Below are 12,635 nucleotides of genomic sequence, written 5' to 3'. Positions count from 1 at the left end.
CACATGCACGCTTCTTCACACGCATGCACAGATACGTACTAAACACGCCTCACAAGAGATGCTGTGAAATTGAATAACCTGACCTCTGGGTGGCTCATAAAATCACACAGAGTTGCACAAATGTGAATGGATAATAAGGAACATGCAGAGTGTGTAGCGTGCATTGTGGATGTATAATTATAAAACGTGTCACACACACACACACACACACACACAATTAAGAAAGGGTACAGTGTTGATGCTGACATGCAGAGAGCAGTGTGTGTATTCTCAATGTAGATACCGGATTATGGGCTAAAATTGCACTCTCTACACTCTGCTTTGGTACAAATATAGGCGACTACAAATAGAAATAAGTGGGACAAGGAAAAACAGGAGGATGGAAAGGATAAATGGGATGAATGAGTGGATGCATCATCAGAAGACAGAACGAGGGGAGAAAAGTTAAGTTTTAAACATGCAGGACATATGGTAATATTGAGTATCTTTGTCTTCATTCCTGACCAGTTTGCAGCTTAATTACTGCAAAATTGTAAATAAACAAGTAAAAGTCAAAAGTTTCATACTTCCATACAAGTTTATGATAAAAATCCAATGAAACATCATTGATTCATACAAAGTAGCATAGTCAGCCAATTCAACTTAAGCTCTAATAAAAAAGAAAACAAGATTAAATAAAAAGGAAGAAAGAAATGCATTCATCAACAGGTTGCAAAACGAGAGGTTCTTTATCTTTTCCTACAACAATCTGACAAAAAACATTATCAGTTACAACTTGGCAGTCTTTTGTTCCACAAAAATACACAGAATAATATTAAAAAATTAAGGGGAAAAAAAAAAAAAAAAACCATTTATGTTTACTTGAACCATTGCCTTGGCCAAGAGGAGCACAGGGAATAAATGTTAAAAAGTCTGAGCCCGGTGTCTGATATTCTGAAGACAGCAAACCAAACCCCCACCCCGTCTAAATACAACAACAAAAAAATTTGGATGTGCGAGTCGGGAAAGTGAAAAAGATGTGGAGACCAGTTAAAAAAACAGAAGAGTAGGTGACAAATAGTCCATTTTGGTGTGGAAAAGATCTTGATGTAATGCAGTTCAATGAGCAATATGTACTGTATGTGTGTGTTTCTTTCAGTAAATTCGGCCTCGGCTCCTGTTGCCTCTGGTTCCGAAGCCTCGTCCACGGCCGCCCCTGAACCCGCCACGCTGCTCTGGAGTCAGAAAAACAACATTTCAATAGGGTCATTCATCTTATTACCATTATTATTTGCATTTCCTGTCATCAATTTTTATATCACAGAATTTCAGATTAACATTGTGTCTCTCATCATTTTTTTTTAAATCAAATATATGTGTTTAACTGCTGTTTTATACGATGTATGGACAGTGGGTAGGCCAGGTGACTGTATGAAAAGGGACACTACGAGCAGCTGTACTGTTATTAAAGGAACACTCCCCCTCCTCCGTATTAAATATCCCCACTGTAGTGAAATACATTATTTTCATGTCATAAAATCACAGTCTCACAGCTCATGATAACAAATTTAGATATTTAAAAAGGCAAATCAACAATGGAAGAGTACATCATGCTGCAGGTGTATCTTGAAAGGTTTGCTGCTTTTTTGGCAGTGAGTTTTCGTTTGACTGGAATTATTTTAGCTGCTGTAAATGAGCAAGATACAGACTTTTCAGAGCTACCTTTAAATCTACACAATGGTCAACATTTATATGTCATATGTCAAATACGTTTCCAGTGACTTTCAGTATAGTATTTTTTAACTAATTCCATAGACAGTGAAGGTTTCCTTAGAATTGTGTCAAACCTTTAAACAAGTCTTTACAGACACAGATGTGATTAGAAAATAGTAACTTTAGATGGATTAGCTAAAGCAAAAAGGAGTCAAATAATCAAATATCAGTATAAAATGAAAAGGTGAACATGCTGCACAACAATGTTTACAAAAAAAATAAATAACTGTGTGCCACCAGTGTTTCTCACCATAGTTAAAATTGCCAATGGTGGCGCTGTACTTGCCGCTGGGGGGATTGTAGATCTGTCGCGCATCCCTCCGCGGTTGAGGAGAGACCTGTTTTTTTGTGCTGCCACCAGAGCCCATCTCCTCACCCGATGGGCGCTTGGGCCTGCAAACACAAAAGTAAAGTAGATGACGACCTCATGGGGCAGCAAGCACACTCAGCTGCTGTCTCTATGGCTTCTGTCTGCTAGAGACAACATTGGTGACAAGAAGTGCGAGCAGACTTACGCTACTGCCTCTGACTTCTGGACGGGTTTCCAGGACAGAGTGACTGTGCTCTTGAATGATGGAGGGTTGTGGAAGAGATCCTGGAACAACATTGAGAGACTTGTCAAAAAGAAAACAATTGGTTGCAATGCAAGATTTATAGTTTATTCTCGAAATTCATCAAGTGACCAAAAAATAGAAACCGTGTTCACTGTAGGGCTGCCCCCCTAATAATAAACCATTACTCACTGAAAGAGTCTTAGTCGACCAGCTTTTCATTAGTCAGATAGTCGCAAAAAAAAAAACAAAAACAAAAAAAAAAAAAAACTCATGACCTGGGCCATGTTACTGGGAGCTTGGATTACCAGGGTCGCCTTGTTTACACTACTAGCATAGGAATTTAGGGAGGAAGGACTGTCGGGAAGAGGTTTTCAGGACCAGGATGGAGGACCAAGCGGGGAATGCTACCGGGGAGTGGGGTTGGACAAATGCAAAGTGGGTTCAAGAAGGGACAGGAGAGAAATGACATAGGAGAGGAGCAAGTCTGTAGCAAGTTCATTTGTGAGTAACTTGTTAACGTTATACATCATCCATCGTGCTGATGACTGAGTATTTGTAATTAATAAATTAACCAAATGTTTAGGCTCCTTACTAGTTTTCTCAACACATTCAGAATCATTACAGCTTTTTCTGGTAGCATTTAACGGGGGTCCGTTCATTGAAATAAATAATGTAAACGTGCGATGGCTGGTCGACTAACTGCTTGAACTACCGACTACTAGTCGACTAGGAAACTCTTCAGTAAGGGACAACCCCGGTACACTGTAATGCAATCCAAAGCAACAGTCCTTATAATAAATACTTTCACTGTAAAAGTTGTGAAATTCTCAACTGTTGCTGAGACTGTCAGGAAGGTGCTGGGTTTACTTTTGTGTTGTTGCAGTGGATAACATTATTATTGTGACGTGTTTCTCCTTCTCTTGATACATAAATGTAAAAAAAAAAAAAAAGTTTAAACATATTGCAGCTCAGTGTAACAACACCACAAAGTATAACCCGAAAACCCATCACAAAAAAACAACTCCATACAACAAACTTGAGCAGCAGTAGGTAGTATCTAATGCAAGTTGATTGTGTTGTGTTGCATTAGATTATACAGGCGTTATTTTTCTGGTCACCGCGTGTATGACCAACACCTTACCTTGATGAGGACGTTGATGTTGTTTGTGATCTTGAGGGCCACCACTTTGATCTTGTTCTGATTACACAAAAAAAAAAAACAAGTTGGTCTTTCAGATTTGATTTACTTAACAACTCAACACTGCCCAGTTTGCATTTCTGTTGACTGTACGCATGAAGTTTCTACTTCAGTTAAGCAATCAAAGTTAAGTTGACAGCAGTTGTTACCTCCTCTGTCTTCAGAGCATCTCCCGTCTTGCCTTGCAGTGCTACTCGCAGCTGTCTGATGTAAACCTGCAGGCCTCTGGCAAAATACTGTAACCTGTTGAAAGGCATAGCACATTCAATTCCATGAGCCCATTTTGGCATATATTCTGTAGATTAAGCTAAACCACCAAAATCACACTTTGGTTTAAGCTCTTTCATTTTACCAATTGCCCTCTAGGAGACTTTTTATATACGTCACTCGCTCACCTGATCTTGAAGTCTTTGAGGCGCTCAGCATCCACTTTGTCGAGGAGGAAGTCTGGCAGCTTCTTGCCCAGCTGGTGGAAGCTGAAGAGGAGACACTCCACATAGCTGAACTGCAGTTTGGGCTCCTCGTTTGCGGAGTTCTCTCCGTTCTCCACCTCTTCTGGTGGCAGAGGCATGAACTCCTATACATAACAGAACAAACAATCACGACTGGAAGATTTTTTGTTACTTGGACCATTCGGGTTTAGTAGAACAAATGGGATAGCTTTATATTTTACCTATATTTATTTTAACAATTATTGTGGAGCCTGCACTATAAAGTGTTACTATTTGGGCCACAGTTCCCTGTGTCAATAACTATAACCAGTTTATAATTTATAGATAAGCCTATGAGGACATATTTCTATATAGTCTCCACTACTTTGAGTTGTTAGTTCAAATACCCAGACCAGATAAGACAATCTGACCAGGGAAAGTTAATAATTTATGTTGTTCATTGTCCCAACTGCTATCAAAGTATCTTAGCCAGAAAATGGATCCTCAGTTGGCCAGGAGCCCACAGTAGAAAGCTGACTGAGAATATGAATCTAAAACAAGAAAATGCTAAAAAGAGCAATACATTCTCAGAATGGACCTGGAGGAAATCTCCCAATGTATATTTTGATTATTAAGTGCATTTCCACTTGTTTTCTTTTGTCCAACAGCAACAGGACACTCGGTTCTCACCAGCAGCTTGGTAAACAGCATGTTGACGTTGGCCTCCAGCTTCTCCATGTCTCCACAGAACGGACTCATCTCAGCCAGCAGCTTCAGCACCTACACACACAAACACATACACACAGCTTTAGCAGATCCCTTCACACTGTAATGTGCATTGCTAATGAGAAACAGTGTTGCGTGGTGCACACTAATGACCCATTAACAACATGCAGTTGGCTGACACCTCTGACAGGTGGCTGCCACACTGACTTTGTTTACTACTACAACCACTCACCAAATGTCAGACATTAGGAATATCGACCTCACACCAGTGGCCATATTCGTCAGGCCTCTCAGGAGTGGAAGTGCTGATTCAGACAGAATAAATCCAGGTTGGGGAAAGTAGTATTTTGTCTAATGGCCACACTGAACCATTTTTTAATGGGCTAGAGTTGCAAGGTTGGAAAGGCCATTGCTTCTGGAAGTCTTTTCCCCTGTTTTATAATTATTTCTTTAAATGATATCCTTCATGTTAATTTACAAAGAAAAAAATGGACTGGGGCAGCTGTAGCTCAGGATGTAGAGGGGGTCGTCCACTAATCAAGGTTAGCAGTTCGATCCCTGGCTCCTAATGCTGCCGGTCATTCATTGTGTGAATGTAGTGTAAGCGCTTTGAGTGGTTGAAAGACTAGAAAGACACTATAGTACGTAGTGTAAGTACAATCCATTTACCATTTACTCTCCTCAAATAGGTTATCCTATAGGTTTACTTTATGGCCACCAGTTACAATTATTTCAGCTTTGTGCCTGTAAATATTTAGTCTACATTATCTTATCACATCTTTAAAAATGCTCTGTGTTCTTACTGACAGTTGTGCATGCCCATAACACCTTCATATCTTCTTAACTGTATCATTATGTCTTGTAACTATTTACTGAAGGCTTTTACCGACATTGACACTGCTGCTCTAGGCTGCGAATGAATGATCCATTTTCATGCTCTGCTTGGAGTATGATCTTGTCTTGATATTTCTTTTGTCTCTTGTTTTTGTTGTATGCTGTTACTTTTGTAAAAAAAAATTTGTTTGTTTAGTTGTGTACTTTGTTGTTTAGGACCCCCTTGAAAACGTGATGGTACATCTCAAGGGGGAAACAATTTCCGACAATAAATGTGGAAGATGTCACACGCAGGACATTTTAAACTCACTTATGGACCAAGGTTATTTAGCAGTCTACTTTTAGATTTGACTTTGACTATCCCATAACACTACGTATGTGCCCCAATTACAACAACCACGCCTGACCGTCCAGTAATCCTTGAAACACTGCAGCACTTTGGTGGAATTAGCTGAAAGGACCATATAATGATGTAAATACAGGAGGTGGTAAGGGTATGATCAATAAATATAAAAACCAAGAAAATGCTAATTTTCCATTAGACAGTAAAAAGAAAAACTCACCTCCAACTGAATGTCCAGCTCAGCCACAGGACTTGTCAGGGCACTCAGGTTGGGCAGGACGTGTTCACAGAAGTAAGTTATAAAACGTGTGGAATGGACATTTTTCTACAAGACAGGAGAAAAATATGATTAATCACACAATAAACCATGATTACTAATAAGGTTAGGCCAATAAGATGAATAAATGTAAAAACAGTGCGAGTACAGCTGCAGCGATCTTTCAATTAATCTATTAGATTAGCAGAATATTCTCTGGTTACAGCTTCTCTTTCTTTGTCTTAATTTAGGTGAACGTAGTGATTTCCCCCCAAAAAATTGACATTTTATATTCCAAGCAATTAATCATAATCTGCAGATAAATAGACAATAAAAAGAGAGTTATAGCCCTAACTGTATGCCATGTGTTTAATTATATGGTATATGTAGTAAGTATTCATTGTTTTTATGCATTCAGCAGTGATTTACAAGATTCACTGTAAAATATGTACAAATGCTGCTCTAATGCCAACAAATGTTCAATTCTCATAAAAAAATAAAAAATAAATTGCATTCCAACCTGTAATAAAACAATGAATCAAAACATCCAACATAACACCAAAATCTAACTTAAGACCAGCATAACAGCGGCTTCTAGTAGAGTATATGTAAAGGCAGTGGTTTGTGTAAAGTGCGTTGGTTGTACTCACAGAGAACAGGGGCAAGGCCTGGCGTGTGCACTGCAACAGGCGGTCAACAGTGTCTGGGTCAGCTGGGTTGAGGGCCTGCTCCAGGAAAGCCTGCTCCACCACCAGCTCCACCAGCTGCTGCCGTCCATTCACCGTCTGCAGCACCCGCAGGCCCGACACTACGCGCATCAACAGCACAAACTCCTCTCCTGTCACATCCTCCAGCACCTGAGGAGGCAGCAGAGAAGACAAAAACAATCGTTATCAACACACGTTCTTGTCTGTTTTTACACAGGCCAACATCCACCAAGACATTATTAACATTGTGTCAATATAAAAACTAGAGACGTTGTTGTCCCAATAAAAAAAAAAAAAAGTGTGCAAAGGATACAATGTAGGATGAACTCTGGATGCAGAATTTTTAATATCTTGTGTCGATAAAATCTGATTTATTACAGTGTTGCTTCTTTTACTATTTAAAAAGGGTAAAGGCTTATTACATTGTAGAGCTGCACATACAGTAGCTGATTAGCTGGCTGCCCCCTCACACAACCACAGACAAAAGGACCCCTATGCGAACAGTCCCTCCTCTCCCTGCACAACTGACATCATCTTCAACGCGATTAACCATTTGGCTTTTTCAGTAGTTAGGAAACAACATATGGGAGCTTTACTTAGGTCTTAAAAGCCGCATCCTTTATTCATCGTCTCTCTGCTGCTCATTCTCTATCTCAACCCCACTCGCTTCGCACACACTGCCCAATGTTCTTAACGACGCCGTCAATCAGAGACCCAACTCTTCAAATAAGGCTAAATAAAGATCACTCATCTATGATCAACAATCAAATCTACACTAAATGCTAACCTTTTTTGTCTCTGCGAAGACATAGTCCTCCACCTCCTTTGTCATGACGTCCTCTGGCAGGGTCTTTAGTTTGCCTGACAGAAACTTGATGGCCCTTTCCCGCACTATGTCCTCTCCCTGTAGGATCTGAGAGAAGAGGCCTCCGAGAGTACCTGCACCACAAAAGACAGCAATAGGTGGGATTGTGTCAGTGCAAGTGAGTGATTACAAACTCAATGAGATCACGACTCTAATCTGAACTAGGGGAAGCAACAGTTATGAAATACACAGTATGGTAACAGATTGATGTCTCACGTTTACAAAACAGTACAGTCCAAACATCCATTTTGTATTAGGTTGGCATACATATTATTCTGCTCTCAGTCCTAAATATTATAACAATCTAAATTCAGATCTATTGGGTGTGATGGATGAATGTTAGCAGGTTAAATTTATTTATCTGTATTAAAAAAAGTCTTTCAGATAAGCATCCCAAGAAGGAAGAGTACGAAATTTTTCAGTGTCAAACATACAAAAAACATTATTTGGTTCAAGAGCGGGGGAAAGCAACACTTACCCTTGGCATCTATCTTGAAGATAGAAATAAGTGATGCATTCACTTGGTTGAACTCTGCTGTATCGTCTGAAAGCACAAACAATTACAGATTCTTCAGTCATCATTCTTAAAGATGTTTATTTAATATTAGAATACTGAAGTAAACAACATGAATGCATTTATAGTATAACCCACTCTTATACGTCAGTGAGGTTGTTTGCAAAGACAAATTAAGTACCCTAAAAAGGGTATGAATGTATTTTAGGTGTTTAGCTTGAGGCATCCAGTACCTGTCTGAAGGAGCTGGGTGAGAATATCTGCAACTCTGAGGATGTTCTCGCCTGTTGCAAACCGCGGGAGCTCCTTGATGGCCTGCCGCCGAATCTGGACAAACACAAGTAAACATACACACAGAGGGTGTCGTTATGATGGAATAAAAATTAATATTGTGAATCTACACGGTCATGGGATGAAACTTCTCATGGAACAAACTATTTTCAAGGTCAAGCAAAAAAACTCTGCACCTGCCAACCAGTCTATTAGTGCACGTGCACACCTGTGTCCTTTATTACTCACCGACACATCCTCATCTTCACAAAGATCGAGCTGAGCATTAATGGCTGCATCGGCCAGTTCCGGAAAGCTGCTGAAGAACTTGGGAATAAACTGCGCTGCCAGGCGCTTCTCCTTCGGGCCACCCTTCACGCCATCCAAGATCACCTGGTAGGCATCTTTGTGCTGCAAAAAAAAAAAAAAAGGTAAAGCATTAAACACGTGCAAGATATACAACATCACATTTTGATTGATGCCGATCCTCAGCCTGTGAACAGTTGCATGATGCCCTGTGTGGTTCTGGGGGAGCTTTCTAATGCTGGGAAAATAACACTGCTGGTCAATAACAAAAAATCTGCATGGAATTTGCGAGAGAAGACATTTTCTTCTAGAGGAAATCTCTCTGCTGGATTGATTCTGACCAGTCTTGTGAGTGGTCCAAACATGATGTAAATATAACTCTAATCTGCTGGAACCTCATCAACCTCTTAAGTGGCAGCCTAAAGAAATGTCTTTCATTCATTTTCAAGGTGATATCTCAAAGGAAACTGCAGAACGTGGATTCAGGTTTGTAAAGCATATAGATAGAAGTAGTTTTAAATATATATCACTTACAAAAAAACAAAACAGCTGCACTCGCATAACAGGCAAAAAACAAAACACCTGCTAGTTCACTAACCTTTAAAACGTCAACGATGCGCTAGAAACTGGAATTCAAATGTATTAATGTTAAATAATTTGACCCAGTCGATAACAGAAACAAAGTTCTCATCAAACTGCACAGAAACAGTATCGTGAATGAGCAGTATTTCGGAGAATTTGAGTCAACAACCTGGACTAAAGCGGGCTGTCCTGATTCCAGTTTGAATGAAAATGCGTTCGCAAGGAAATAAATAATCGTCTGTTTGATTTAAAAGTCACGAATGTCGAGTTAGTAGCGTTAGCGCTGTCTCAATTGTCGCTCTGTCGAGGCCATTAACATTAGCCCCGGTCACTACGGCGGCTAGCTCCTGTTAGCACAGCACGCACACAACAATGTTATGCAGCGTACGTCAGAGTGATCGCTGCAGGAAGTAAAATCAGGTGCTGCGGAAAGCAACAAAGTTACTGGTTCAACCGTGTTTAAAAAGCGAACACGTCCGCCTTCATTTACCTGGCTGAGGTTGTCCTTACTAGCATCAGCAAGGACCCCGTAGTTACGATAGAGATCCTCGATAGTGACCGCCATCAGCGTGCGTCCGGGTGGCTGCCGCTCACAGATAAGACCGCTGATAAAAACGCAGAAGAAACCCCTTCTCGGGTCACTTGGGCTCCGTTTTAATTAACTGTAGCACAAACAACGCTGTATTATCAGTAAATATCTTCTTCAGGGAGATTAAATTCCGAAAAGCCCGTGAATGAACCCCCACAGTCCGTCTTCCCGCAGTCGCTGCTGTTCTGGCTGGCTACAATGCTACGGAACAATGAGTACTGAGCATGCGCAGGTTTAACCAACTGCGGGGTGCGTCACGAGTCATGTGACCGTGAGTGTGCGCTGAAGTGGTGCGCAGTGAAATGGTTGCTGCTATGAGAAAGTGACATCTGATAGTGACATAAACAGACGTGTTAGTGAGGCTCATATTGACAGAACTTCCTGTGTTTTATTTTATGTACTATATTTTAATGTTCTTCCTTTTAAGTTTACAGTGGTCCCATATGTTTATACGTATGTATATATATATATATACACATATATACACACACACACACGCAGCATATTAGAAGTACCCTGAATCCTTTCTGTTGGATATACCTGCATACAGGTTTGATTTTATTTATTTTGGGTCTTTTTAGTTATAAAAAAGCTACAAAAATGTGTGTGTATAAATGTATCAAAAATCAGTAAGACCATTCTATAAATTCAAAGCTTTGTTCACCAGCAATAGTGTTTACTGGTGTTTTTGAATGTTGAACATTGATAACTACATGTCTATCTTGTAGTAGACTTAGGTTAATAGAAGAAAGTGTATTGACAAAATTCTACACAGTAATGTGACCTGAGTAAAATCTGACAGAGTACTGTATTTGACCTCTGATAGCATATGACAAGAAACGATACATCAAAATACACCGTCAGTGCAAACACTTTTATTGAACTAATTAGTCGCAACAACAATTCTGTACAAGCAATTTCCCCTTCCAATTAAATGGTTCTGGCATACAATTAATTTTGAAACACAAGGGAGCTCCAGGTCCAAGAAATGTGGTTTCATAGGAATCTGATTCCGGCTCCAAACTGGACCCCGTCACATATCCTGCAAGGACCGGAGAAAATCAGATGAAAATCAACATCAAAGCAAACCAAGAATCAGATTATTTCCGGTGCATGTTAAGGACACTAGACAAGGGTATGTGTCTGTTATATTATCACATGTATCTATGTGATTGTAGAGTTAAAGCTTTTGTTCACTGTGAAAGGATCTGCTTACAATGTTTTGACATTGTTCTGTTTTTGGTTTGATATATTTCACACATGTAGACACGTGTGAGTTACAGTGCATGGGTTGAGGAGACTCACCTGTAGAGGCAGTTTCAGTGTGATTTTTGGTCTATGCTGGTCTTTACTAACTAAATGAATCTTTCATTGTCTGTTTGCAGGTAGGTTACTGGACACCAAGTTTACCCAGTGTGCCTTAAATGTCTCTAAAATAAATCTAATTGGGTGAAATTCAAACTCATCTTAAACTAAAATCAACCAAGTCTTACCTGTCTCCACTCTGGACTCCCATAGGAATGCAGTAATTCAGCTCCAGTCGGGCAATGTTCCCCAAACGCAGCACAATGCCCAGTCCATATGACCAACGGATGCATTCTGCCAGTTTCTTCAAATGTGCTTTCGGACCTTCACCTGAATAATAAAAAAAAACACATAACCTCAGCTATAAACTAGGGCAACTGCAAAATCCTTCATCCACAGTTTCAGCTCTGTTTGACCCCACACCTCTCTCCAAACCTGAACTAGATAAGAGTCAGATAAAGACTCAAATGGACCCAATCCTAACAGAAAGAAAGGCATAAATGTCAAGGCCTGCTCCATAAAACATGAACCTTTAACAGTCATAACATTGGTGCTAATTCTGTCTCCAACTACTCACCATAGTTGAGGTTACAAAGGTTTCCAGCATTGAGGAAGAAGTGTGTTCTGAAGAGGTCACCAAAGCCCCCTCTGCCTGGTCTGAAGGGTAGAGGGGTGTAGAGGTGGAGGCCTCCAGCCCAGTATCCCTCTCCTCCCAGGTAGTCCCCTGCCATACCAGTAATACCAGCACACAACCTTTCAATTAACCATCAAATTTCAGTGTGGTTACCGAGCAACTCATTCAAGTTAATGTCTCACCTTCACTCTGTGGGCCCATACTGTACATACTGAATCCTCTGATACTGGTGGGGCCACCTAGATAAAACCTAGGAGGTTGACAAAGACACACAATACGTCATCAGTTATGAGCTGTCTGTGAATACAGAAATAACACTACAGTTTATTAAGTTTTTTTTTATTTAACTTCGTTTTTGGATTACAGTTGGTCTAATTCAGAGGTTCTCAAGCTGTGAAAGGGAAAGGGGCATGCTCTGAAAACTACTGCAAGTTAGTTATTGTCGTTTGGCCTGCTGATCTGACATCCCTGAGTCTCATAACACAGACACGATACACCTATTTTTAGATTCAATGTGAACTCCAACTCCACAAGTTACTAAGAATAAGTTGTCTTCAGTATCAAAGTAGGGTAGCTGCCCAGACATTCATGGGTACGTTATAAACAGGAACTGCTAATAGCTAATTCAATATACTTTTTTTATTTTTTGTGGGGGCTTTTTGCCTTTATTGTATGGTTTAGCTGAAGAGTGACCAAAAAGGGGAAAGAGATGGAGGGTCGGCAACACATAGCAGAAGGAAACAGGTCAGATTCAAACCCATGGTTGCTG

At 40.2% G+C, this 12,635-nt stretch overlaps 2 protein-coding genes across 4 annotated transcripts in view; both read right to left on the bottom strand.

Annotated features, from left to right (window-relative positions):
* Positions 1-558: 558 nt before the first annotated feature.
* api5 (apoptosis inhibitor 5) lies at positions 559-10,144 on the bottom strand. Of its 2 annotated transcripts, none has more exons than XM_035665377.1 (14): positions 9,829-10,144; positions 8,700-8,861; positions 8,414-8,507; positions 8,145-8,210; positions 7,589-7,740; positions 6,745-6,951; positions 6,059-6,163; positions 4,626-4,715; positions 3,900-4,081; positions 3,654-3,747; positions 3,448-3,504; positions 2,268-2,347; positions 2,003-2,145; positions 559-1,214 (listed from the first exon to the last, which is right to left on the bottom strand). In XM_035665377.1, the coding sequence occupies exons 1-14, from the start codon at positions 9,901-9,903 to the stop codon at positions 1,135-1,137; spliced, it is 1,587 nt and encodes a 528-aa protein (XP_035521270.1). In that variant the 5' UTR covers positions 9,904-10,144; the 3' UTR covers positions 559-1,134. The 2 variants fall into 2 exon arrangements, with proteins under 2 accessions (XP_035521270.1, XP_035521271.1); XM_035665378.1 differs by having other exon boundaries at positions 2,039-2,145.
* Positions 10,145-10,783: 639 nt separating this feature from the next.
* Positions 10,784-12,635, bottom strand: part of samm50 (SAMM50 sorting and assembly machinery component) — a 6,235-nt gene continuing 4,383 nt past the window's right edge. The window contains exons 12-15 of one of the 2 annotated variants that reach the window (XM_035665701.1): positions 12,049-12,116; positions 11,810-11,965; positions 11,421-11,562; positions 10,784-10,969 (exon numbers count right to left, since the gene is read on the bottom strand). In XM_035665701.1, coding sequence (XP_035521594.1) covers positions 10,924-10,969; positions 11,421-11,562; positions 11,810-11,965; positions 12,049-12,116 — 412 coding nt within the window. In that variant the 3' untranslated portion in view covers positions 10,784-10,923. The remainder of the gene's footprint in view (positions 10,970-11,420; positions 11,563-11,809; positions 11,966-12,048; positions 12,117-12,635) is intronic. The other variant, XM_035665702.1, reaches the window with a different exon arrangement.

Source organism: Morone saxatilis, unplaced genomic scaffold, assembly GCF_004916995.1.
Source record: "Morone saxatilis isolate NCDOM2014 unplaced genomic scaffold, NCSU_SB_2.0 Contig2, whole genome shotgun sequence".
Classification (NCBI taxonomy): domain Eukaryota; kingdom Metazoa; phylum Chordata; class Actinopteri; family Moronidae; genus Morone; species Morone saxatilis.
The sequence above is the reverse complement of the archived record's forward strand: the minus strand, read 5'-3'. Positions and strand labels throughout refer to the sequence as shown.